General features: G+C 53.6%; 10 protein-coding genes across 10 annotated transcripts; 2 read left to right on the top strand and 8 right to left on the bottom strand.

The window, feature by feature from the left end:
- Nucleotides 1-550: 550 nt before the first annotated feature.
- CC77DRAFT_936302 (exoglucanase-like protein 1 precursor) lies at nt 551-1,966 on the bottom strand (the record flags this gene model as incomplete). The annotated part of the gene is made up of 2 exons (XM_018534487.1): nt 551-1,623; nt 1,669-1,966. The coding sequence occupies 2 exons, from the start codon at nt 1,964-1,966 to the stop codon at nt 551-553; spliced, it is 1,371 nt and encodes a 456-aa protein (XP_018385458.1).
- A 92-nt stretch (nt 1,967-2,058) lies between these two features.
- On the bottom strand, nt 2,059-3,045 carry CC77DRAFT_92237 (hypothetical protein). The gene is made up of 2 exons (XM_018533735.1): nt 2,826-3,045; nt 2,059-2,772 (listed from the first exon to the last, which is right to left on the bottom strand). Exon 2 carries the CDS (start codon nt 2,688-2,690, stop codon nt 2,151-2,153), a length of 540 nt encoding a protein of 179 aa, XP_018385459.1. The 5' UTR covers nt 2,691-2,772; nt 2,826-3,045; the 3' UTR covers nt 2,059-2,150.
- A 1,704-nt stretch (nt 3,046-4,749) lies between these two features.
- Nucleotides 4,750-6,731, bottom strand: CC77DRAFT_92766 (hypothetical protein). Its single transcript, XM_018534003.1, has one exon. The coding sequence runs from the start codon at nt 6,347-6,349 to the stop codon at nt 4,967-4,969; it is 1,383 nt and encodes a 460-aa protein (XP_018385460.1). The 5' UTR covers nt 6,350-6,731; the 3' UTR covers nt 4,750-4,966.
- A 382-nt stretch (nt 6,732-7,113) lies between these two features.
- On the bottom strand, nt 7,114-8,171 carry CC77DRAFT_936778 (DUF1753-domain-containing protein; the record flags this gene model as incomplete). The annotated part of the gene is made up of 2 exons (XM_018534514.1): nt 7,114-8,052; nt 8,130-8,171. 2 exons carry the CDS (start codon nt 8,169-8,171, stop codon nt 7,114-7,116), a joined length of 981 nt encoding a protein of 326 aa, XP_018385461.1.
- Nucleotides 8,172-8,414: 243 nt separating this feature from the next.
- On the top strand, nt 8,415-9,912 carry CC77DRAFT_1020585 (NAD(P)-binding protein). The gene is made up of 2 exons (XM_018525072.1): nt 8,415-8,914; nt 9,027-9,912. The coding sequence occupies exons 1-2, from the start codon at nt 8,844-8,846 to the stop codon at nt 9,811-9,813; spliced, it is 858 nt and encodes a 285-aa protein (XP_018385462.1). The 5' UTR covers nt 8,415-8,843; the 3' UTR covers nt 9,814-9,912.
- Nucleotides 9,869-12,731, bottom strand: CC77DRAFT_989367 (P-loop containing nucleoside triphosphate hydrolase protein). The gene is made up of 2 exons (XM_018536289.1): nt 11,354-12,731; nt 9,869-11,306 (listed from the first exon to the last, which is right to left on the bottom strand). Exons 1-2 carry the CDS (start codon nt 12,592-12,594, stop codon nt 10,169-10,171), a joined length of 2,379 nt encoding a protein of 792 aa, XP_018385463.1. The 5' UTR covers nt 12,595-12,731; the 3' UTR covers nt 9,869-10,168.
- Nucleotides 12,732-12,790: 59 nt separating this feature from the next.
- CC77DRAFT_1020587 (Sec1-like protein) lies at nt 12,791-15,755 on the top strand. Its single transcript, XM_018525073.1, has 6 exons — nt 12,791-12,992; nt 13,046-13,083; nt 13,134-13,221; nt 13,269-13,618; nt 13,662-14,303; nt 14,350-15,755. The coding sequence occupies exons 1-6, from the start codon at nt 12,962-12,964 to the stop codon at nt 15,346-15,348; spliced, it is 2,148 nt and encodes a 715-aa protein (XP_018385464.1). The 5' UTR covers nt 12,791-12,961; the 3' UTR covers nt 15,349-15,755.
- Nucleotides 15,625-16,335, bottom strand: CC77DRAFT_92840 (thioredoxin-like protein-like protein 4A). The gene is made up of 3 exons (XM_018534050.1): nt 16,197-16,335; nt 16,012-16,149; nt 15,625-15,949 (listed from the first exon to the last, which is right to left on the bottom strand). The coding sequence occupies exons 1-3, from the start codon at nt 16,251-16,253 to the stop codon at nt 15,713-15,715; spliced, it is 432 nt and encodes a 143-aa protein (XP_018385465.1). The 5' UTR covers nt 16,254-16,335; the 3' UTR covers nt 15,625-15,712.
- Nucleotides 16,336-16,372: 37 nt separating this feature from the next.
- CC77DRAFT_1020588 (hypothetical protein) lies at nt 16,373-17,280 on the bottom strand. Its single transcript, XM_018525074.1, has one exon. The coding sequence runs from the start codon at nt 16,987-16,989 to the stop codon at nt 16,537-16,539; it is 453 nt and encodes a 150-aa protein (XP_018385466.1). The 5' UTR covers nt 16,990-17,280; the 3' UTR covers nt 16,373-16,536.
- Nucleotides 17,281-17,791: 511 nt separating this feature from the next.
- Nucleotides 17,792-24,630, bottom strand: CC77DRAFT_1061521 (hypothetical protein; the record flags this gene model as incomplete). The annotated part of the gene is made up of 4 exons (XM_018528443.1): nt 17,792-20,787; nt 20,847-21,279; nt 21,950-24,247; nt 24,301-24,630. 4 exons carry the CDS (start codon nt 24,628-24,630, stop codon nt 17,792-17,794), a joined length of 6,057 nt encoding a protein of 2,018 aa, XP_018385467.1.
- Nucleotides 24,631-24,806: the final 176 nt, after the last annotated feature.

Here is a 24,806-nt window from a genome sequence, read left to right on the forward strand (position 1 = left end):
CAAGTCTGCGTTCACTTTCGTATGCTCGTCTTGGTGCCGGGCAAGCCTTTGGTCGCTTTGCCAAGTCGAGATGAAAAGGGGAAGCTAGAAAGGATAAGCCAAGTATACCTGTACGCCCCTCCACATCGCATGTGGGGGTTTGCGTCTTGGTCAGCTCGATTACCTTTCATAATAAACGCGTTTAGCCGATGTGCGATTGACTCAGACATCAAGACTAGGAACAAGCAGCTCAAACGAAGAATCAAGGACTGAAGACGCAATACGAAACTATTCAGATGTCAAAGATGCACGAAGGCTTTAGAACCACAAAAGGCGAGTGAGAGCATTGGACAACGAGTTCTAAGTCAGCACCCTTCACGAAGCAGATACTGCCACAGGTCTCAACAGTGAGTAATGCAGTCTGTTTGTCTATATGCACACTTTCTAAATCCACCACAAGTATATACAAATTTGAAGCAAAGCGAGAGGACGGTCGAAGGAGATCCACCCGCTCTTACAGCCCAAAGCCGTCGGTCCTTCGCCGAAATTTACCAGAAACCTCATCGAGCGCTTATGCGGGCTGGGCAAAGGTGGAGCCAATGGGACCAAACTTGATGTTGGAGAAGACGACAGTCGCGCCGGGCGAGTTGGCCTCAACGTCCTCGGGCTTGCCAGAGTCGGTAGCGCAGGTACCACGGGCGATACCAGGCTTCTCTGGGTCGGCATCGGTGGGGTAGGTAGAGTCGAGCCAGAGCATGTTGACCGCATGGTCGTCCCAGAGGGACATGACGAGGACGTGGCCGCGAGCAAGCGAGGCACCCATCTCGTTAAGACCACCGAGAGTCTTGAAAGAAGATGTGTCACCGAAGGCGGTCTTCTGCTGGTCACAGTACTTCTCAGTAATAGAGTTGCCGCTGACGCCCTCGATGGCGGAGTCGGAGTTCTTGAAGACGGTTCCTCCCTGGATGTAGAAACGCTTGATCTCGGAGAGGCTGGAACCGGAGCCGATGAACTGAGTGACGACAGTCATCTTCTTGGTGGTGTCGAGGGTCATGCCTGGGCCGTAGAAGTCACGGACGCCCATGCGGTAGCTGTTGAAGTCGCAGCCGTCCTTGTCGCAAATTCCGCCGTAGCGGTTGTCGCCGTCACCGCAGCTGACGTCGTCGGTGCACTCCTGGAGACCAGTGCCCTTGCAGGGGTGGGGAGTGTAGGCAGTGGAGATGGAGTTGGCCTCCCAGATGTCCATCTCGGGGCAGCAGGCACCCATCTTGCCCTGGCCGGCGTTGGAGTCGTTGTCGGACGGGTTCCAGCCCTCGACGTTGGCTACACCGTTGATGAACTTGATGTCGTGGGGGCACTGGGAGTCGCAGTATCCAGTTCCGTACTTGGCACCAGCCTTGTTGTTGCCCTTGTTGATACCACCGTCGGCAGCCATCTCAACAAAGTAGAGAGCACCGTTCAGACCGCAAGGCAGCTTGGAGACGTCGACGTCGAAGGTGAACTCCTTACCGATGAGGTTGAACATCTGGTACTTGGTGTCGCTCTCCATGAGGTAGGTACGCGAACCAATGTTGGCAGAGTAAGAGCCCTTGGTGACGAACTTGAGGGACAGAGAGTTGCTGCTGGTAGTGATACCGTAGGTACCTAGGTGTGTCAGATGGCAGACTGTAGCGGGTTGAAATTACATACCAGAGTAGTCGGCACCGTCGATGGCGCAGTTCTTGGTGCAAGTGCTGCCGTCAGGGCAAGCGGTCGTGTTCCAAGAGTTGCCGTCGTAGCAGTTGGTGTAGCCGCTGGTGACGTGGGCCCATCGCCAGTTGGAGTCGAGCACAATGGAACCAGACTTGTTGGTGCAGCTCTTTCCGCCGGTACCAGTGCAAGTCTGCCATGTCATCTTAGGGTGTGTCTCCGTTGTCTCTTTGCCAACCTGCTGAGCGCGGGCGGCTCCGAAGAGCGAGAGAGAAGCGAGGGCGAGTGTCCTGTACATGGTGACTTGTTGGATCGAAAGTCTGCTGTGGGATATCGAAACAGTGACGGTTGAGATGGCCTTCTTATACAAAAACTTTCATCTGACGGGTACTATCCAAGGTACTTTGCACAAGTACCCATATGACCGTTGATAATTGCAAGGCGCAGAAGATCTGCATCCTTGACAGTCCCCTAGGTCGTTCTCACCAATACCGTAAGAATGACGGGACGTCGGGAGTGTGAAAAGACGCTAAAAGTGCCAGAGTAATGAAGGGTAGATGAACCGTCCCTAGTCGTGACCCCATCGTGGGGTAGTCTGGGGTATTGCGGAGATCTGTGCGCCACGACATCCGGGATCTTTGCCTCAAGGGGATAGTGTATGAAGTGATGAACGGATAGGCATATGGAGACGTACTATGGCTAGTTGACCTTATTGGCAGCAGAGTCTTAGCCCTCAATTCTATTCGACGGAGAGTGACAAGCCTCGTATGCGCAAAGGCAAAGCTGTGGATCAACACTCGCAGCCATATCTCGAGACTCACATACGGCGTCGTGGTTGTATCACGAGTCACCTCACGGACACATGTCGCGCATCCGTAGATCGTACCTTTCATGTACGAGGAGTGGCATACGGTACTGAGGTCGGACGATCCTCCTGAGAGATCCATCTCCGCCATACAGCTGCACCCAGTGGTTTCGAAACCCGGTTGTATTAGATTGCTTCGTCCATGACCCATGGGCATATACGAGCGAATCTTCCAGAAAGATGTTCCGGTCTCGTGGATTTTAATTTGTAGCAAAGGTCATGAGGCTCGTTGTCTTTCCCTGGATAACGGTTTAGCCCTAAGAGTAATTGCCAAGATCCTCGAGGTTCTTACGTCGCTAGGCATGGTACAGGGACGAGTCTGCAGTGACACAGGTCTTGCCCCTCTGGAGCTATTTCCGACCTACGTGGCTGGCTAGCTGGTTTTGCCTGGAGTCCATCACGCAGCCTCGGTCATATTGCCAGGTCTACCCGAAAGACAACAACCCGTTCTCAGATGCGTGAGAAGCATTGAGAGAGTTTTGTCAAATGATCTTCTCGTTGGAATGCAGGAACACAACAGAAGCGCCGGACCCTGTAAGCAAGGTGAAGCTTCCGGACCAGACGGGACGAGACTCCTCTAAACAATTGGCTGCAAAGCTTGGAGCTTAATCAACTTGACTTGAACCTTAGCAAAATGGCAATGACCGGATTTCTCGGTCGAACTGCTGGCGCAGATTAGATTGAGGTCCAGGGGTCGCTCGCTAAGGCCGGAACATGCGCCTCGAGTTTGTCCGCCTGTCGGCTTCTGACGTAGAGGTCATACACGAGGACAGCGATATTGTTGTGGCAAGTGGGCAGAATCATTTTCGCATCTCTACTGCTCAGCAAATGTGTTGGTGTTGATTAGAAGGTCGGTTGTTGCAGACTGAAATCCAGGTTCAACGTAATCAATTAGCGACAGGCAATATAGCCTCCGACCACTCGATATGAACTCCGCATCAGTACACTGACGATCACAGATCCACGGCGAATGCATCCCAGGTAAGCGGCAATACTCCAGGGACTGGCGAATGGGACGCTCTGTACTATACTGCGACCGGGCATAACACATTGAGCCGCAATCATCGTGACACTGTGATCTTTAGCCTTTGGCGACAGTTTCTGAGGTAACGACGGTTAGTATATTCGCGCGTGATAGGATGAGGATGTCAGTGTTGTTTGCAAAGTGCAGAGCAGGAAGGGGTAAATCGGCTAGGGCACAAGAAGACTAGCGTGGCGTCGTTCCTCCGCTTCCCAAGCGGTCATGTCCGCATTCACTCCTCAAATACCATATGTGACGACGACCAACGGTTCCCAAAACTTGTACTTTAGCCAGTGTCGCAAGTCTACGCCATCTCCTTCGGCCGGCGGATCTGGTACGAAAGGTACCGCCAATGGGTTCAATCTGTGATATGGCGCTGCTTCTTCCAAGTTGCTGCATTATACTACTATCGTTACTTGTAGTTGACGAATGATCTATGCAGTCCGGTGGGTACGGTAAAGCCGTGTACGAGTATGTTGGCGACCAGAAATCTTCGGTAGGGTGGCTTTTGCCATGCTACGCAAATTGACCACAGCATACAAAGATGTAACTTAAGACACTGTGGGATTCCCTTACGCATGATGATATGGACTGCTGCATAGCAGGCTTTTCCGCAAGATCTGTTAACAAAAAGCTTATTGACGCGTACCCGAGTCCCCTTGAATTCATTGTTGTTTTGGACTGACCACCACGAGCAGTGTAAGCCCCTATCCATCACTTTATTGTTTTCTCCGGCCGTTTGTTCCGGCAACCATATTGGTCTGATATCTACCAGAGAACCACGCTCGTCATCTTCCGTCATAGTTACCTTCCGCTCTAGGTTCTCGTTGTATCGTGCCATCTCATCGATCACTTATACCTCTGGTTTTTGGTTTCTTAAATCAAACCAGACTGCTTGAGATTTCCACAAAAGCCCTCAAAGCATGGTCGACAATCGGTTCCCGGTCTTTCCAGATCAGGATGTTGACATTACTGATGCTGCATCTCATCCAAAGCGGTGCCCCGAAGAGGATAGCGCCTATCATCTTTACAGTTGTGAACTGCAAACGCCGTAGGATCATGGGCAAGCTTCGTTACCTAATCCTGGCTCTAAATCCTGTCACTGTCCCAGGCAAGGAGGCTAAAGAAGGTGTATGAAGTCAGTACATAGAGATTTCAAATCCACGGTGTCAATTCCTCAGTTCGGAGTTTTGGCCGATTTTCGAGTGCACATTACCAAGTTGTACAAAAGGCAGTAGGCCCGCTTGTTCTAAGTCCATATTCTCCGACATGAAACCTTTGAAATACCATGGCACATACTATACGGAGGCTGTGCAGTGGCGAATAATCCAATTGCAGCACATCCAGTCATGTCAGTGACTGAAGCGCAGCATCTAAATAGGTAAAAGAATATGTTTGGATATCTAAACCAATCATCTCCCACGCTGAGCGTCGAGGCGGACCAGCTCTTCAGCAACATTCCTCGCCACATCTCGTCTATCCTCCTCGTACTTCCGCGCCACCTCTTCGTTCTCTTCTCGCGTACGCCAATAGCGCGGTCTTGCACTGGACCGTCTAATTGCACTATCGTCTTCTTCCGACATGGTTCTCTTCATGAACGACCGATAGATACGCGACTTGGATGGGTTCTTCGCAGCCACATCAGCGACGTCAGCCTCGTCTGATATATGGTCTATACACGCAGCCTCGAACGCGCGTCTGACGGACCCCGCAGGTAGGCTGGTAAGTCTCACGAGACAAGTGTTAGCCCCGCTGTCATCACCACTCCCTACCCCGTGCGACCTCCATCCCGTCTCGAATGGAGTTCTACCCGTGCCCAAGTCCCGCCAACTCTGCACCACTAGTCTGACCTGTCCACCAGTAGCATGTGAGAAGTCCTGGGTAGTCACACTCCAATCCGTCGCACAGGTCGAGCAGTTCTGTGTAAACTGGTACTTCCAGCCTCGGCGGATCACATTATCGATGGCGGCCATGAGACCGGTATGGCCGTTTGGTGTATCGCGATGGCCTGTGACGATATGTGGGAGGAGAGGCCAGAGCGACTTCAAGAGGTTGCGATTTCTCGTTGTGAAAGCGGGCAGAATGATTGCGTAGGAACTGTGTAAGAGAAAATGGCCTTGAACTATCCTGGCTGAGAGACTGAGCTTAGTGGGAACCGGCGTTCTAGAGATTCGCGCCATTTCTTTCTTCTCGTAAGTGAACGCGGAAAGGGGAATACCGTGCTCGTCTCCCCACGATGCGCGATTGATGGCAAGTCGGACATGGTGATATCGTAGCTTGTACCCGTTCCCGGCGTCCAAGTAGCTATTGAAGTCTGCACAGTCTCTTTTACCCCCTGGATGCTGGCTCTTTGGTCCGTCTTCAGCGCTCCAGGCATGGAATCTATCACACCAGGCGCAAAACCAATGGCCGGGAAAGGCGCGCTCTACTACTGCCTCGATAGTCTTTCTCTTCTCGAAGCGGTTCTTGCTCCCCTCGACATGGCGAGAAAGGACTTCAGTGCCGAGAGCGTAGTAGACGTACCGACTTGAAAGGCAGAAGGCTGCTGCCGAGGAAGTGTCGAGGTAGGTATTGACTTGTTGAATGAGTTCGAGTGGGAGACTGAGGATCGGAGTCTTCCGCGCCGGTGTTGGTAGCTGCTTGATTGTGGCCATGGAATCTACGACGTCGTGCTCCTCGAAAGTAGAATCCATGCTCGTTCTTGAACTTGCGGTGTCGGACGCAGATGAGTCGATGGTCGATGGACGCGATGACTGTGCAGAGCTAGAGCTCATGGACCGGCGAAAGATACCCATGATGGCGACTCAGATTTTCTACTGTCTGACTGAAGATGCGAGATAGCGAAATGAGGCTGAATCCAGGTACCAGCGCCAGAGACCCCTTATGAACTACAACTATAAACTGAATGTGCCAGCATGTGACGAAGAACAAGATTAGTCAAAGAACACGTCCAAAAGCTGCCACATAGTCGTTGCAAATTCGACGCCGCCTCGCGCGGCCACCGCATCCCCTTATCAATGCGTCTGCCGATGCACGACATGTCATCCGGCGGCCGTTTCTAACAGGCATGACAGTGGCACGCAACACGCTTGGCACGCCGGAACTAGGCACATGCCTACCAATCTACCGGTCTCAGGGACCAGACGACATGTCCGGCGGTGAAGGTGAGACGGCCGTCATTCACCAAACACACGTGCGCTGACCAAGTGGGGCTTAGCGCAACGTTGGCAACGTGGGTGTGGTGGGGTATGCCTGTAAGCGCCCTCCGCGCCGCCACTGTCGTCTTGATAGCGTGCAAGATTCTAGCCGGGTGAGTCAGACAGAGAGCAGGTTTGACGAGATAGTGTTTGAATATTAGATCGAAAGGCAGATGTAAACGCTATGCTATGCGGAAAAATAGCGGCTTCGATATGCTTCGCTGTGGTGCGAGGCATGTCTCATGCAAGCCCAAATTATAGATGTATATAGTACACATGCGCTTCTGGCTCATGGTGCGCAACCCTAGGTCATTTCATTACAACTTCTGGCTGTCGTCAATCGTTCCTCTCTTCAATGCGGTCTACTTGGGCAACTCCGGGTTCAGCTTGAGCTGCGGTACGGGAGGGCCGGTTCCAGCTCTCCGCCTGCGCTCACGCTCGTTGAAGCCAACAGGTTGGTCCAGCTGTGTGGTCTTCTTGAATCTGCCACCCAGATTGCGCATCCAGTCCTCGCCCTCGCCGGCATCAGCACCGAGCCAGTACTTGGGGGAGCCGCTGAGCATGACGCGGCCCAGTTTGCCCTTCCAGCCGCTGCCCTCTTCTTTGCCCTCTGCGAAGGGGTTCTCTGCGAGGTCAGTGGCGGATGTTTGCATGTTGTTCGAGTTGTACCATGCAGCGGAGGAGGCGTTGGCAGCGATGTGTTGGCGGAGGCACTGGCGGGCGAAGGCCAGCATGATGAAGACAAAGTAGACGCGAAGGGCCCAGAAGCCGGAGATGAGGGAGATGGACATGATGCTTCCGCTCTGGAAGACGGCGTTGCCGAGTCCCGCGCCACCATCTGCGCCCTGTCCGACTGCTACGGCGTGTTGGCCGGCTTGCATGCCCTCGGTCGGCTCGGCGATGATGTCAACCTGCGTGACGTTGTGCTTGGGGCTTGTGAAGCCCGCGTTGTCCTTCATGCCGGGCGACAGTCCGGCGTTCTCATCGGGGTGTGCGGCGAGTGTATAGAACCATGCGATGCCAAAGAAGGCTGTGTACAGGGCGTTGATGACCGAGTCGAGCGCATAGAGATGCGCCAGGAGGACCGACTCAAAGGGACTTTGTAACCGGATGTGCTTGTACAGGAATGTGGTAGCGACGAGCGCAAAGGTCGAGTAGAGGTACATGGACAGCTGCCAGCCGTCGATTTTCGCTCCCGTAAGCAGCGCGAGGAGACCGTAGACGCCGGACGCCTTGTTGATGACCTGTAGGAAGGTGATGACTTCGGCGCCTGTGCGGAGCGACATCTTCTGGAGGAACGTCTGCAGGCCAGAGTCAGTCTCGTCCTGTTGCAGCACGTGGTATCGACTGCCTGGGCGCGTCGTGTTGCTGGACTTACCTTGGGCCTGGGGATCTCGAGCAGGTGAGAAGGCGCCATCATGGTCGCGACTGGTCGTGGAGTCAATCTCCACGTGTATGTGAAAGCGGAATAGGCGTAGCTATGCTCTGGCTAAGACTGGAGTTTTGCTGTGTTTGGTAGGGAGACGACGTTGACCGTGAAAGAGGCTGATGGATGACGGATGCGCCCGGCACTGGGAAATTGGCCCATGTGCTCATCTCGCGCTAGCCCCTTTCCACGACTCGGACGCGCCCTTGACACTTCGATGCACTGTGAAAACTAGACACTGTAGTTAATCTTGTCTCTTTACTACAGCAATGCATATTAGGAGTTGTTTGCAGACATGAATAATCTCAAGTCTATAATACTAGTCTTTGTAAGTCTCTTGCTAGCAATTAATATTGGCTGCGAGGTAAGGTCTATCATTTCTATACTCGTTCCTTTTGTATGCGGTCGATGCAGTCTCCGCAATGAGCTCACATGAATTCATCGCAATTACGACCAGTTGTTGTTTCCACAATCGTCGGCCTTGCATCTACAATCGAGTTTCAAAACCCAACCCAGGCCATCTTGGTGGTGACGTAGCCCGCGCCAGTAGCCGCCAGCCTTCAGCCTCCGCCCGACCTGTGACACAACATCGCATGTAGTCAAACAGCATCTAAAACTACACTTGACCCATACTACTCTCTGCAGTTCCTACATCCACAAGTCGACATGGCAGATTACGTACCACCTGCGCCAAAGCTCCGCGAGCAGGATCTCAAGGGCAAAGTCGCCATTGTCACGTAAGACATGTTTCTACACTTGAATTCCCCTGTGCCTTTGAAGAGGTTATTCCTCTCAACCCGTACATGCTCTCTCGCATACATACCTCGAGAAGATCTAACCCAGAGTAAGCGGTGCATCGAAAGGGATAGGGCGGGCGATATCTCTCTCACTCGCAACACGCGGCTGTTCCATCTTAGGAACCTACTCGTCCCCCCAATCCGCCCACAACTTCGACACTCTCTCATCCACAGTCCGTGACCTCTATGCCTCTTCCAACAACGAGGTTCCAACCATGCGGGGCGTGGTCGCAGACATAACATCTCTCCCTTCCATCGGTACTCTCCTCACAGCTCTCGCTAACCATTTCTCCGGCAAGAAACTCAGCATACTCGTCTTCAACGCAGCCTTCAATACTCGACCTAGGATAGGTAGCGCCAGCGAAGCAGACATCAGCCAATCTCTAACAGGAAACTTGCACTGGCCAATCGTTCTCATGGAAAATCTGGTGCGTCAGGATCTCTTCACGCCACACAGCCGCGTCGTAGTCATCTCTTCAGATCGCGTACGAGATCCTTCTCCTGGATCTGGACTGTTCAATGCTACGCGCGCAGCAATGGAGTCGCTGGTGCGATCGTGGGCCATTGAGTTGCCGCATAGCTTTCCAGGAACGACAGTGAATGCTGTGTCTGTGGGACTGACGGATACACCTGGCTTGCGGTCCTTTCCCCCAGAAGCTGTGCGGGCGTTGAAGGAACAGAGGCTACCAAAGGTCAAGGTCGCCGAGGGAGGAAGAATGGGACAGGCGGAGGATGTAGCCGATGTTGTAGGGTTTCTAGTCAGTGAGCAGAGTAGATGGGTTAGCGGGAGTGTGATGGCGGCGAATGGAGGGGCTGAGTGGGTTGGTGGGAGTTCTTGAATGGTTGAGAGTCGAGCTTCTTCATACTGGTGGCCGCATGTGCGACGGGCAAGGTCTCGAATTGAAGGTGGTAGTACAAATCTAATACTTTGACGTCTCGTCGTAACTCTACAAACGCTCAACATGGTGCCGCTGCCATTGTCTCGCAACGTTGTCGACTATGTGGAAGGATAGTTACAGATATAACTAGAAGATACAATACGTAATACATGCATTCATGCAAAGGAGCCGTTGTGTATGACTTGTACCATCACAAAAACGTCCCAAAGATACACACGGTCACTCTTTCGTGAAGACTTCACGTAGAATCTCGTGTATACCTTTGGGAGAATCTCGTGTATTTGTACAAGATCATCTAGTGACTAGTTTGTATAACATCGTGCCGGCTTGCTTCGTCCGGCGTGCGACCTTGCAAAAGTTCGTCGACTTCTTCCGAGAGCTTTGAATTGCGCTTCTCGTGTTCGGCTGCGAGCGAGTCCAACTTGCTGGCCGGCAAATTATCTGGGTATCCATTCGCAGCAATTTGTTGCTTCAACGTTGCTACCGCGGGCCCGTCCACTTCGTCCACTTCGTCCACATCCTCAGGCTCCGTGACCATGGCCTTTCTTGCTTGTCCTCTGCTTGCCTTCATCCGTAGCCTCGCCTGCTCGATGAAAGAAAAGTCATTCAGCGTCTTTTCGATTTGATCTTCAACAAGCTTCTTTGTGTAGTTGGCAAGAGACCTAGTGGTGAAGACATTGGGGAACCGATAACTCAACCATAGATAGCACACAATCATTTTGTGAAGCTGCTCCAGTTTATAAAGGTATGAGCGGTCGCCGGAAGGAGGCAAGTCCATCGTTCCGAGGGGAAGAGTGTCAAGGTCCAACAGACTACCTGATTTGCCTTCTGCGATACATGCAGCTAGCTGGCGAAGGAATTCTCTTTCATGCGGGTCGCGCATGCTGATAGGCGCGGCGCAGATTATAATACGATCTTGGATGCTCAGACCTTTCACAGCATGGATGTTATCGGCAATCGCCAGCTGATCCTTGAGCTCACAGAGGTGGAATCGAGGGTGTATCTCGGAAATTTCATGTAGACGTAGCATTATGTAGCTGAAAGGCGTGCCTGGGGGGAAGTAGTTTGCGAATCGCTCAACGATGAGAGACGGAGGAAAGAGGCCAGCTGAATTGATCTGCTCGGGTTCGCGTTTCATGCCCAGCTTCAAGTTGGCGTGGTCGATGTGATCCAGTGTAGTGACCCATCCTACAGTCTTCGCTTCAGGCCTCTTTGCCTCGACGGCATCCGGTTGCTTGTCATCCAGGCCGATGGCGGGGTCGACAGCCCTGTCAGCAATCGAGGTTTGCTCCGAATCAGTAGTGGTTGCTTGGTGAGCGGTCTTGTAGCGGCCAGCACGACCCGCAATCTGCTTGATCTCGGAAATCTGCAAGGGCACATATGCCAAACCATTGCTTTTGATGGTAGATTCAAATATGACGCGCTTGATAGCACTGCACTAGTCAGCATCAGCCGCAGAGCGGAGTAAGGTTCCACTTACAGATTGAGGCCCATGCCGATGGCGTCACTCGCTACTAGGAAATCGTAGTCGTTGTCCGGGTCGTTGAACAAGCGTGCCTGTTGGGCTCTTGTCTCGGGCGGCAAGCTTCCGTATACTATGGCGCACTTCTTCCCCGTCTTCTTCTCAACCTCTCGGCGCAACGCATGGATACCCAGGACGGTAAAGGCGACGATGCAGTCACCCTTCTCGAGCCTGTTGAGATTTCCCCTCAGACTTTGAGCTTGCACCTCGAGTGGCGTCAGACGCTCGTACTCGTGTACATGTACCTTGTCGCCAACGAGGGCACAGAGCTCACGCATCAGCGGCACCGTCCGGGCTTCTCCACAAAGATGGATCTCCTTGGCTTGCAAGCCCAGGAATGCCTGTGTCCACGCCCACCCTCGCTCTTTATGGCTGATCATCTGGATCTCGTCGATGACAGCTACGTCAAACTTGGTGTTGAGCGGAGCCATCTCGACAGTGCAGCTGTACATGTTGGCGCGAGTGTCGTCGGGCATGCGTTGCTCCTCTCCGGTAACCAAAGCGCATGGCTTTCCCTTTGCATTCAGGCGCGTGTAGACTTCATGGGCGAGGAGACGTAGTGGACCGAGGTAGATGCCCGAGTCAACTTGTTCAAGGCGCTTCAAGGCGTGGTATGTCTTTCCAGAGTTGGTCGGCCCAACATGCATGTGTATTGTGCGAGTAATCTCTCGTGTCGCCGGGTACCACTCGGCGGGATAGCGCAAATCCGCCACTTCCTTCTGGTTCTCCAACTCTGCCGTCGTGAAGCGTCCGCCACAGGCCTGCGCATAGAACATGTATCGCAGCCTCGTCTCGAGCGTAGCCTTTTTCCGTTTGGCCTCACTCACCAGAGACACCAACTCTGGCGGCGCCTGCTTGATCCATAGGCTGATGGAGCGCTCGAAGGTGAGCCATTCCTCGTCGAACTCCTTGGGGCTTAATTGAAGACTGTCGAGGAACTCTGGCTTCACGAATTCCTGCCGTATTATGTCTAGTTTGTCCCGGACTATGTCAAACGAAGGACTGGTGGAACGATAGGCTCCTGATCGGAAGGGGTTCTTTTGCTTGAGCGGGTTAAACGACGAGGTCTTGCTGCCCGAGAGTTGTGATCGCTGCGCGGCCTGGATGCGTGGTAGGAGGCGTGGGGGATGCGATCGTGAGCGGGCGGCGAAAGAGCAAATGAGACACAGCGAATTCCGCCGCGCTGGCAGTAGAGGCATGCCAATGGTGGGTATCGTGCGCGTAGAAGGGGACCAGGAACTATAGCGCCATGCGCCTGCAACAAAAGAAGAGCAGCAGAAAATCAAAGTCAAGTCGACGATGTCATGTCGAACAAAAAGTTAGCCAAGCATCTGCTAGACACCTCCGGCGGGCAAGGGACCGTCGCCGCAACCTTCCAGGGTTGCGACACGACCTCTCTAGCTGCGACGCGCTCCCCACACCACCACCACCGCCCAGCCCAGCACCACGCCCGCCGCGTCCACCCAGTGCCGCTGAACACGCACCCTCGGCCCTCTGCTGCGACACAGCTGCACTCTCCACCGGCTTATTCTCCCTCGCCGGCATTGGCTGCCCTACCCCGCCAACATGGCGTCCATGATAGACATCCAACGAGAGCGTATGCGGCGACCTTGGGTACACAGAAGAGACGGCTGCTGACAGCACACACAGTCATTCTCAACTCGATCAAGCAGACCACCCGCGGCGACGTATGCAACCCCTGGCCGACGCTCGTACATGGCTAACGACTGCTGCACAGTGGAAGATACTCATCGTGGACGAGGACAGTCAGAAGCTGATCAACAACGTGGTCAAGGAAGATGACATCCTCAACCTCAACATTACAAGTATGCGACGCTGAACCCTGCCGGAGCGCCACTTTCTGACCTCGCAGACATCGAGCGCATCGAAGACCGGCGGCAGACGATACGCGACATGGACGCCATATACATCATCACACCCAAGCCGCACATAGTCGACTGCATGATGGCCGAGTTCGACCAGCGCAGATACCGGGGCTTCTTTTTGATATGGACCACGTTGCTGCCACCACACCTCAAGGAGCGCATAGACCGGTCGCAGATGGCACGCGAACAGATTCGGAGCTTCCGTACGGTGCACCTCGACTTCCACCCCCAGGAGTCGCACCTCATCACCTTCAAAGACCCCTGGAGCTTCCCCATCCTCTACCACCCCGAGTGCAACAACCTCGTAGTGCGACACATGGAGGACATTGCTGAAAGAGTAGGCGCCTCTCCTCCCCAAGCCACCTCCGCTAACAGCCCAGATAACTGGCATCTGCGTCGCACTGGGCGAATACCCCATTATCCGCTACTACCGACCGCGGGCCCCAACCCACGAGGCCAGCGTCTTGTGCTCACATCTTGCCCGCTTCGTCCAGGATAAGCTCGACATGTACGCCCAGTTCAACCAAGACTTTCCCCCACAGTCAAACCGGCCCCGCGGTGCCCTCTACATCACCGATCGATCCATGGACCTCATGGCTCCCTTCCTCCACGAGTTCACATACCAAGCAATGGCCATGGATCTGCTGCCGATACAGGACAGCGACAAGGTGACGTACCGCACCATCGTCAACGAGGAGGATCCCGCGGCCGAGGAAAAGGACATGGAGATATCCGACAAGGACAAGATATGGGTCGAGAACCGCCACCGACACATGAAGGACACTCTCGACAAGCTGATCAGCGATTTCCAAAAGTTCATCGCCGACAACCCCCATTTCACCAACCAGGATGCCCAGAACGCCGCCGGCATGAATGGACTGAATGCAATCAAGGACATGATCGCTGGACTGCCGCAGTTCCAGGAGATGAAGGAAGCCTACTCTCTTCATCTCACCATGGCGCAGAAGTGCATGGAGATATTCCAGAAGCACAAGCTCCCGGATCTGGCTTCCGTCGAGCAGGTAAGTCGCACTGACCGTAGGCTCGCACCGTTGCTAACCTTTGCAGTGCCTGGCTACTGGCCTTGATGAAGACTACCGGAAGCCCAAGAACATGACTGACCAGATTGTGCGCACCCTGGACGATGAAGAGATAACGCCAGCTGACCGGCTACGACTTGTCGCGCTATACGTTCTCTTTAAGAATGGGATCCTACCAGCCGACCTCCAGAAGCTCCTCTTCCACGCACAGCTGCCGCCCACTGACGGCGAAGTCGTTCGCAACCTTGACCTCCTTGGAGCGCGAGTCGCCAGACAGCTCAAAGAGAAAAGAGACGCTCCGCCACCGCTTTTCCCGCCTAAGCCAGCCCCGCCACCAAATGCTGAGGATTACGGCTTGTCCAGGTTCAATCCCGCGTTGCAGGATATGCTAGAAGAGCATGTCCGCGGCAGCCTGCCGCAGGATGTCTTTCCCTTCACAAAGATGTCGCCCGACGATGCCGCGAGCATGGCACAAGAGAATGCTGCGCCTGCGTCACTGCGCTCTGCAAAGCCGACATGGGCCAAGTCGCGGCTCGCAAGTGCAGAGCCCCGTCAGCGAGTCATCGTGTTCGTAGCTGGTGGCGCAACCTATTCCGAAGCCCGCGCCTGCTACGACGTTTCAAATAAGACCTCGAGAGACGTCTTCCTCGTCACATCGCACATGATGAAGCCGCAGCTCTTTCTCCGCCAAGTTGGCGATCTCAGTCAGAACCGCCGCAACCTGCGCTTACCCATCGACCAACCACAACCGAAAGCTCCAGCGCATCTGTTCGAAAAGCCTGAGCCGCCAAAGCCTGCGCCGCCCCCTGCTGGCACCAAGCCCCCTATGCCTGGAGGCCTACCGTCCGGTCCCAGAGTCGCTGGTCCAAAGCCCCCGACCGCCGCCATGGGCGCCATTAATCTCAACGGCCAGCCACAAAAACACAGCCCTTCGTCCTCGCAGAGCAGCACGAAGCCTGGCAAGGAAGAGAAGGAGGGCAAGGAAAAGAAGAAGAAGAAGTTGCATTTGTTTTCCTCCAAGCATTAGTGGTGCTTGTTAACGTTTCTTGCTAGGGCGGTGCATACCTTTCTGGCGTTGTTTTGCTTTGTTCATAGCGAGGATTGATACTGCTACATCTGCTCTTCTTGCGGGGTTACTACATAACAGGCATGGCGTTGGTTGGCTTGCGTAAAATCTCTGGCGACTGCCCAGGCCTATTTGCTTTGCTGTGGGTAATAGATGGCAAGGATGCCGTTTGATAGACCAAGTTGGAAAAGTACTCATCACCACTCTTGCTTTCCTCGACTTGTGTGCTCTGGATCAGTCGGAATATGCTTTGTGTCTTCCTACCTCGGATTGTAGTCTCCCCTGACTGATATCTCGTGTTTTCTCTCATACCCCAAAGTCCAGACTAGTACGCCCATTTGGTTGAATAGTCCCTCGGACTGACAACAAGCCCCTTTCCCTTGCTCGCTCCCCTATACACGGCTTCTAAGATGTCAATCAACTCCTGCTTCGTGCCAATAGGAAAGTTGATCTTGTTGTTGTTGCCCGTGCCAAAATCGACTTGCATGTGCTTGTTGCGCCAAAAGAACATGACAGTGCAGGGATCGTAGATCTCGTACATGGCGTTGAAGTCTGGGACTTGCTGTTGTAACATCAGCATGGACAGGCGAGGGACAACAGCACAGGTGAGGGAAGGGAACTCGCCTGGTTATCAACGACGTAGATGGCAACCCAGTCTTTGACTGCATCAACAATCTTGTATAGCATCTCGTCCATCTCCATACATTCGGGTGTGTAGTCGTTTCCGAAACGGAGGCACACTATGCGGGCCTCTTCACTGAGCTACGTATTGTGAGCGGCCGGCACGGAGTGAGCAAGGAGGAACGTACAATGGCCTGATCGACGTGCCACGCGGAGGGGAGGTGCTGTAGCATCACTGAACCCATGATGACGATTTGTTGAAAGAGACGTGAGAGGGACGTGGGAGAGTCGCAGGACAGTGCGGGTTGTCTTGCAGCAGTGAATGATGAAATAAGAGTGGACGGAGCTGAGGAAGGTAAGATCAAGTCGCTCATCGCGTGTCGTGTTTACCTACGACTACATTGGGCAGTTTCGTTTGCTCCCAGCTCGTTGCCTACAACAGAACACATCCTTACATTTCATTTGCGCCGTTGAGGAAACCATACGCCGCCGAAGTATAGATAAAGAAATTCGGTTCATGCCAACAGTCTAATATCTCACACCCGTCGAGTAGTATTCCTCCACCGTCTGCTGAGGCGCATAGTATTCCGTCCGACCACTAGGCGCAACATTCCCTGTCCGCTTCGCTACCATCTCCCGCACAAAAGCCTCATAACTCTCGTACGGTCGTCCAGCCGCCTGTGGATGTTTTGCTGCCCAAGCAAGGAATGCCGCTTTCTGTTCTTCTGCGGCCTGCTGCTCTTGTTCCAAGGACATTTTTTGCTTCTTCGCTTTCTTGCTTGCGGGGCCCGGAGTTCGTTGTCCAGTCACAGGATCACGACCAGCCGCTTGACGTGCTTCAGCGAGAAGGTCATCGCTGGTGGGTGTATCTGAGGGATGAGACGTTCTGTTGGCATTACCGGATTTCTGGTATGGATTTGACTTTCCGCGAAGCTTATTGATAGGGGACAGTAACGCTGATGTGATTGATAGCCCAGCCATCTCTGGGGTTGATGTGGAGCAAGTTCCGCGCTCCTGTGAGACTGGTATCGTAGTTGTCGAGCGTATCAAAACTTAGACGAAAGGCTCTCGAAGCCCGTCCACCTGGTCTCCCAAACGTGGATGCAGCACGCTGAGGGTTTCACAGAAAAGTGTATCCCAAGGACCCTTCACTGTTGTTGGACAAAACACTCCGGTGCCGTTGAGTCGAGATCACTTTGCAGGCTCCCAACTCTTACGAACAAATACTACCCGAAGCTACTGCGTTTATACTTCGTTGGAGACGGACAGCACATCGTGGTGGCAGCCTACAAAAAGTCAGGGGTATGAGCGGTAAGGCGCCCAGCTAACCGCATTGAGAGCGGACAATGAAGAAACAGACAAGTGCCAATAAAGTCGAGTCGTACTGATCAGGGACGGATGCCAGGACTATTTTGAGCATGTGGAACAAAATTACCAAGCTATCTACGAGAAAGTCATTCTTACGAGATCTACCTACAAGCGCAAAACCTATTTTGGAAGATTACGCAGGACTGTTACATTTTGAGTAGAAAAGTAACTGTGTCTACCTTTGGATAAATCGGTTAGAGATGAACTTCTTCGTACTACAAACGATAAACATGTCGGAATAAGCGCAAATGCACAAAAGATCAACCCGTTTCGAGGTTTAACGAAGCACGACAAAGCGACACTGGTGATGTGCTTGCCGAGCGATGAAGTGAAGAAATCCAGCAGTCAAGAATCAGGAAGGCTGGAAGAAATAAGACAAAAACGCCCAAGAAGGCCAGTTAGATGGCCGTCCACATTACCACATCCTCCCCTTGCCCTTGCTGCCAGCCGCTGGACTAAGCGGTGGAAAAGCGTCTTCGGCATCCTTCCTGCTCTGCTCTTCAGCAAGACTCAACTGCATGGCAAACTCCAAATCCGACATCTCGCTCTCGTTGCTCGATCCAGCAGTGGTCCTGTCTTTTCTGGGGGTGCTGCCCTGAGAACGTGACGGCAGAGACTTTTTGCCTTTGGCATACTTGATTGGAATGTCGAACGCGGAAGGCGGCGTAGTGGCGGGTTCATACATGTCAGCACCAGAGCTCTCATTAAGAGAGAGGCGAATAGCTTCAGCAATGTCAGCATCCAGCTCTTCATCATCCTTGACGGCAGGCGACGAAGGCTGAGCTTGAATGCTCGGCTCTGGCGTTACAGTCTCACTGCTGAAGGCACTACTCTCGCGCTCGATGCGGCGCAACTCCTCCGCCTCCATAGTCTCCTGGGAAAGCATCGCGGCGTATGCCAAAGCTTCGTCCTCGCTCAATAGCTCCGTACCAAAACGACCAGCCAAGCGCTCGGCCTGCTTTTGACGTTCTTGCCTGTCACGCTCCAGCTCAGAATGCTCGTTGGCGATGTAGTTCTTCAAGTTAACTCTGCCCGTGCCAGCAAAGCGCTCAGCAGTATTACTTCCGCGTTCAGCTCTTCGAAGTCTACGTTTGCTGCTTCTGTACTGATCGGCGGCAGATGAGCTGTAACTCCAGAACCGAAGCTGATTACCAAGCGATACTGCACCTCGCAAGACAGTCGGATCAGGGTCCAGACAGACGGCACCGGCAGCGAACATGTTGATACCGACTCCTTGGACAGAGGCTTGTGCCTGTACGAGTTGTCTCCGAGCACGCGAAGCATGTCGAGAGTGAAGTGTTGTGATAGGTGACATACTCGAAGCCAGCGGGTCCCATGCCTGTACCAGGCCGTCATTTCCGCCTGCTACGAGATAAAGAGAGGTGACAGCCAAGCATGATATCTCTGGTGAGTCGGTGTAGATGATCCGAAGAGGGTCGATGTTGTTTGTATACTCGGACGAGCGCGATGTGGGCGCCCGGATATCCCAAAGCAGCACTACACCAGACTTGGTGCCAGCAGCCACGAATCTCGCGCGCTGACCAGGAATGTCAGAGGGAGATGCAGGCTGACTTGCAACTGACATTGGGGAAGCGTAGGGCGAAGACGCAGTGGAAGAAGTTGAGAAACCGAGCGCGGGATCTTCAGACAGGGTTAGAGTGGCGAAAGTAGAGACGTCTAAAGTGGTAGTGGTAAGCTGGGTGCTCTTGAAGCCACCGAAAGTGAGTTTTGAACACCTCCATTCTTCTTCGGACAGGCTTGCTCGTTCTGGCGAACTCGTAGTCGACATGTACGAAGAACTGCGCTGACGAAGAGAAGAGGAATCTAGAGTTCCTGTGCCTGGACCGCCGAACAGGGATGTAGTCGGCGCAGGCTGAGGCGTCATGATACGACTCGAGGTAGTTGTACTTTTTTCTTGGTCAGTCTTGCATCGAGTGAAACGTCTGACGTCCGCAACGTCTCCTTCTTCAAGCCCGCATTCGAAGACGACCATGGCCTCTCCAGCGTGGTTGCCGTCATCGCCAGCAAAGTCGACCTCAAGTCTTCGACGCATATCCCATCCAAGGCACGTCTTTCGGAAATGCTTGGGTTCCTTGCGAAGGAACTGTTGTATCTCCCTGGTCTCGGCGGTGATTTGCTCCTTGCTCAAGCACATGCCATCCCACGATGTTCGGGGCGAGTAGCTGCCGTCAACATCAGCGTCGCTGTATGGATCTGGTCGTGCAGTGCGCCGGCTAGGCTCTACCAGGTTCCAGTACACGCTGCGACCAGTAAGCCAGCCCAGGTATTCTGAGTATTGCTCAATGTCATCCTTTGGGGCCTGGCTGCGGGTTGGAAATTTGGTCAAGTAGAAGATCTCGCCGAGAGCGTTCAAAGCGACCGCCCAAATGCGGTTCTGAGCATAGCGCTTGGCTGAGTATTGCTCGTCTACGGCGATGGCGATGATGGGTACGCCTGGACTAAGAACCCAGCGCGCAGTCAGCTCGCCACGCTGTACGCGAGATGTACGGAGACCATCTGTACCAATACTGCAGGCACTGACGACACCAGCTGCAGAGCCCATCATCATCCCAACCAAACCCTCCGAGAGCGTGGGGATTGTGCTCGACTTGGCGATCCAGACACTGCAGATGGCACCACCGTCGATACCTAGCTTCGGTATACCGACTTCTGGCATACTGAAATCGCTGGGTTCGGCTATGAAGCGACCGCGCATCTCCTCAAGGGAACGATAGTAACACGAGCCTTCTGGACAGCCCTGGCCATAGATCATGCCATACGGCTGCGATATGTCCATGACGTTGGGCCGTCCGACAACATCTCCGGAGCCCAGTCCCCACTCAGCGACACCAGGAAAGCGTTCTGAAAATTGACCGTAGAAGTGGGGGTCGCTTTGTCCCCACGGATCGACTTTACCCGTCGTCGGATCGCTGCTGGTGACCATGCCAATATCGTCTGCACCATGAATGAAACGCGGCATCTTCTTATTCAGACCAGACCCAAACGTGGCCTGCAAGTGGTTTATGATGGTATACGTCTTGGCATCGTAGGTTATCATTGGGGTGACTGTCTGCATCTGAGCAGCGCGGGATGGTGTTGAGGGAACCTGCACAGGCTTGCCTCTAACGAGCGACCGCAAGAGTCTGGTGCGTAGAATGTACTCGCTCCTCCACGAAGCCAATGCCGTAAGCCTAGTGAAGCGTCTCTTTTCTGACCGCACGACCAAGCCATCGCCCTCAAGAGCTGAGCGGAACGCGGCGTCTTCGAGCGAAAGGGGGCCGGGAAAATAGCGACCAAAAGCCACCTGCCAGGCGTGTGGGGTGGTGACTGCATCATGGAAACGGCGAGAGACAAGGGAAACGGCAGCAAGGTCGTTCGGCGACAGGTGGGCAATGGCGTGAATCAGGACCTCTGTGCAATGTCAGCTCGTGTCCAAATGTTAAGCACTGTCAGTCTCGCGTTGTACACACCATTTGGCAGCTTCGAGATAGGAGAGTTCTTGTCGCTAGGCTTCTTGTTACTCTTAATAATCTCAAACAGGGGCCCATCAGCAGGTTTCCGTGGTGAAATCTTCAGCGCATTCTCGTATTCAGTGATTCTATCCCTCGGTGGCGGCGAGGGGGACGCGATGCGCTTCAGTCCGTCTGGTTGCACGGTATCGACGATTCCATTGTTGGCCTTGTCTGGACGCGTCGCATCGGGCGGTGTTCCCGTGTCACCCCACAGCTCACCCGAGTGAGGCTGCAGAGAGTCCTGCAAGTCATCGCTGCGGTGCTGTCCATGCTGGGATGCGGTGGCGGGGTCGGGAAAGGTCTGTACGTGGGAAACGTTTTGTGATACGTTTGTAGGCTCTGGCTGCATAAAATTGTGGAAATGGTTCGTGGATGAGGGCAGTCGACCGAGCTGGATGGCAGTGCTCAGTCAAAGTGAATGGATGCGTTCGCGAGGATGTATGGTTTCGTAGTGTTGGTGCGAGGTGAGTTTGGGGGTGAAGTTGATGACTCGGTTTGGGGTTGCCAAGATAAGAAATGCAGTGACTGATATGACGATCGCCACTCCGAGATGGAAGCTGCGAACGTGGGGTAGCAACAGAGATGGCACTGGCAAATCGCATCAACAGACCCACTATTACCTTCGCATCTGGCACGTAGAAACGTCACGAGTACCGCTTAGTATCTTGTTAGTTGGTCCATTCCGATAAGTTCCGAAAGAAAGAGGCACCGTCACAGGAGCTTGTTGTCTCTTTCCTACTCGCAAAAGCTACGCAATTTTGAGGTCAACGTTAACAGAAAGGTCATAATGTATGCCTTTAGGATCAATTAGTGCTTAGGGCAGAACTAAGAAGAAACGGGCTTCTTTGTGTGAATCATCTATACATACAGCCAAGAACAAAACGCCAACCGGTCAACAGTCATAATCAAGGCACATACAGCCGTGAGTATGCGGCCACGTTCGTCCTGCAGCATACACACGCAGTATAGTTTTTCGACGCCAATCCCACCCGGCAATCATCGCACAAGCTCAAACACCCACACGGCCATACCAGCACAGTCCTTGGCGACATCTGACAAACCACACACTGTGGTCCCTCCGAGCCCATGCCCTCTGCTCCCGTGTCCCAGCTCCCAGCATTGCTCGCGCCCTGCGGTGCAGCCGCGCTCCGGCGACTGAGGATGAGGTCTTCCAGAAGCTGCTCCTCTTCTTCTGCAGACATGCTGACACTATCACCCATTTTGTAGCGTGATGTTGTTAGGATCTTAGCTTCTTCGCGCTCCATAGCCCTGCGGTACTGCGAGCGTGTCATGATGTTGGAGCTCTGGAGATGGCGTGACAGCAGCTTGGCTTCCTCTCGGTCCTCCCTGGTCTTTGGGTCGAGGAGTTGAGAAAGACGGGAGAAATCCATTGCATCGTCAGCCAAGGGTGTTTCTTCCCGACTCCGCTGGTATGTATCGCGTGTAGGCGTCCTTTGGCCATCGTCAACGTCTGACCATTCATCGTTGTCTGTCGTGGTAGCATAGGATACGACGCTCGTAGTGTCGTCGTCTTGTGGAACAACATAGTCCCGGCTGTTATCAACCTCGTTCCAGAGACTGCCGTTGCGCCACCAGGAGTACAGATAGTCGTCGAGACGATCCTCTGAGTCCTCGGCATCTGGTTGAGAGTAGAAGCCACTCTGTCGGAGCCTCTCCTTTGCGAACGACTCCACGTCGAATTCTCGATTCTGACGGACTCGGGACCGGTCATCCATGGTAAGCCATGGCTCTTTTGCTGATGTAGTTTGGTTTTGGTATCGGCCTATGCCAGCTGCTGAAGCATACATCTTTCCATCGTCATCAACAAGTCCCACAGTACGTCGTAGCCATCTAGGCCGGTAGCTGATCCCCACCTTGGCCAATGCCCAGTCTGTGATCTTTGCAAGGCTGAGGACGATCAACTTTGATATGCGAAAGAAGAATTGGTATGTTTGGAGATAGCGACTGCGTTGCTGGAGCGCGGGGTCATTCTGTCCCATGGCATTAGAAGAATCTGCAGAGGTTATACCTCGCGTCTTGCGCTCTCTTGCGTAGCCTGACGATGATGTATCCGTCCTGACATCACTAAGCTCGTCAGTCACCTCAACGCCCTGCGCAAATGTATCGTTTCTGAGTTCAGATGGGATGTTGGTGATCATCTCTCTGGTTTTTCGCCGTCGAGCGAGCAGTTCCTGTAATCTCTGCTTTTCAAGCCAGGTCATTGCATGGACATTGACTCTAGTTCCCTCGTTAAGGAACACGGCTTCACTCGCCGAGGTCAGAATGACATAACCTACCTTGAGTATAGTGGTGTAGAAGTCTTCGTGCCAGTTGATGGTCAGGGGCGTGATCGAGGATAGATGAATGTTGGCATGTAGATTACCATAGGCCAAAGAGAACCTCTCTCCCAATGTCAGATTTTCGGTGCGTCCTGCAGGCGGGGATATTACGGTGACAAGAAAAGCCAAGAGGTAGATTAGTGCGCACACTGCAATGCCCACGAGTATCAGCAGGTGTGGGATGAATCCAATGATGCAGACAGTGGGAAATCTCAAGATGCCCACATAGTGATCTGGATCAGTGACCATCCTAGTGAGACGGACACAACTCCAGGCGAAAGCTGACATGTATGCTAGCCCACACATTGTGGTCGTCACTAATCGCCATCTCGAGCGCACCCCAGCAATTGCTAAGAGGTTGCTTATGAAGTGGCTTACACTAGAGATGAGAGATATCAACAACACTTCTGGCGGCACGTTGGCCATCCTGGAAAGCTTCGACCTTGGAATCATGAGGGAGGTGCCGTCTGGGGTGAAGACCGACTTTGGTTTGAAGAAGCGTGTGGAATCGACCGCCAGCGGCTTCGTCACCACTGCCTCTGCCTCTGCAAATGCGAGCGAATGTTCAAATATGGTCATTCCGACTTCCTGGATTGGACGTCTTCCCTGCAGGGCGCACGCCAGGGTATCGACAAACTGACCAAAACCGAGGGTCACAAACATGGGCCATAGAAGCGCTAGTGACCCAGAGGACCGCGTGCCTGATGGATCCATGGGTAGCATGTTTGCAGCTCGGCATGAGTCCTCGGTGGTTTCCCAGAAGAGCACCGCCGATGCCACTTGCCACAGATAACCGCCTTCGCCGCCAAAGTCTGTGTCCAGCTGCCGTTCGTCCGCTCCATATTGCATTGTCGACCACCCTGGCGAGGTTTGGCATCGTATGGCTCGTAGGATGCTCTGTGCTTGGTAGAGGAACAGAACCAGGGGCATGATGTAGAGAGCGAAACGGAGGTAAAGGCGGTCGAAGGATAGCGGAACGCGACTATTTCCATAGAAGTGAGTTCTGTTGAGGATGATTGCCTGCGAGCATGTATTTAGTACGAAAAGTGCAAAGTCCATGAGTTTAGGCTTACGATCGCGAAGGTTGCGATGGCCCATTTGGAAGTGATGTAGCTGAACCAGGCAGCTACATTCCTCAAGGCCTGCCATACTGTCATGTCGCCCTCAGGTGCTGCAGCCGCCGAAGCCGCAGCAGCAATGGATTCCTGCACAAAGCCAGGGGTTGCAGTTGTCATGGTGCTGTTAGTCAAGTTGGCTGTCGGCTCCGCGATAACGCTTCCGCCCGAGCGCATCATGTCGCCAAGAGAGCTGGCTTTGGAGAACAGACGCGGCAGTGCCATGAGCAAGTCCGCCGGCGACGGCAAGAAGGAAGTCGCGTTGGCAAACGCGCCGGGAGTCTCCATTGCGGACGACTGCGGATCCGAGTATAACCAGAACTACGTGAAACGTCGAAGGGATTAGGCAGTTATTCGACTGGAAACATGGTAGCTGTGAAGTAGACACAATCCGCAGCAACAGTTGTGTCAAGCGTTATGGGAGTGCTTGAAGGTGGGTGGTAGCTTGGTCCGCAAGTTGGCCG

This window comes from Alternaria alternata (genome assembly GCF_001642055.1).
Source record: "Alternaria alternata strain SRC1lrK2f unplaced genomic scaffold CC77scaffold_11, whole genome shotgun sequence".
NCBI classification, from domain to species: Eukaryota; Fungi; Ascomycota; class Dothideomycetes; order Pleosporales; family Pleosporaceae; genus Alternaria; species Alternaria alternata.

Coding starts and splice junctions, on each gene's coding strand:
- CC77DRAFT_92237 (XM_018533735.1), bottom strand. CDS start 2,690: ATGCCCATGGGTCATGGACGAAGCAATCTAATACAACCGGGTTTCGAA.
- CC77DRAFT_92766 (XM_018534003.1), bottom strand. CDS start 6,349: ATGGGTATCTTTCGCCGGTCCATGAGCTCTAGCTCTGCACAGTCATCG.
- CC77DRAFT_1020585 (XM_018525072.1), top strand. CDS start 8,844: ATGGCAGATTACGTACCACCTGCGCCAAAGCTCCGCGAGCAGGATCTC. Junction 8,915..9,026: donor GGCAAAGTCGCCATTGTCAC/GTAAGACATGTT, acceptor ACCCAGAGTAAG/CGGTGCATCGAAAGGGATAG.
- CC77DRAFT_989367 (XM_018536289.1), bottom strand. CDS start 12,594: ATGCCTCTACTGCCAGCGCGGCGGAATTCGCTGTGTCTCATTTGCTCT. Junction 11,307..11,353: donor ATCGGCATGGGCCTCAATCT/GTAAGTGGAACC, acceptor TGACTAGTGCAG/TGCTATCAAGCGCGTCATAT.
- CC77DRAFT_1020587 (XM_018525073.1), top strand. CDS start 12,962: ATGGCGTCCATGATAGACATCCAACGAGAGC. Junction 12,993..13,045: donor GATAGACATCCAACGAGAGC/GTATGCGGCGAC, acceptor CAGCACACACAG/TCATTCTCAACTCGATCAAG. Junction 13,222..13,268: donor CCTCAACCTCAACATTACAA/GTATGCGACGCT, acceptor CTGACCTCGCAG/ACATCGAGCGCATCGAAGAC.
- CC77DRAFT_92840 (XM_018534050.1), bottom strand. CDS start 16,253: ATGGGTTCAGTGATGCTACAGCACCTCCCCTCCGCGTGGCACGTCGAT. Junction 16,150..16,196: donor GGCACGTCGATCAGGCCATT/GTACGTTCCTCC, acceptor CACAATACGTAG/CTCAGTGAAGAGGCCCGCAT. Junction 15,950..16,011: donor TCTACGTCGTTGATAACCAG/GCGAGTTCCCTT, acceptor ATGTTACAACAG/CAAGTCCCAGACTTCAACGC.
- CC77DRAFT_1020588 (XM_018525074.1), bottom strand. CDS start 16,989: ATGGCTGGGCTATCAATCACATCAGCGTTACTGTCCCCTATCAATAAG.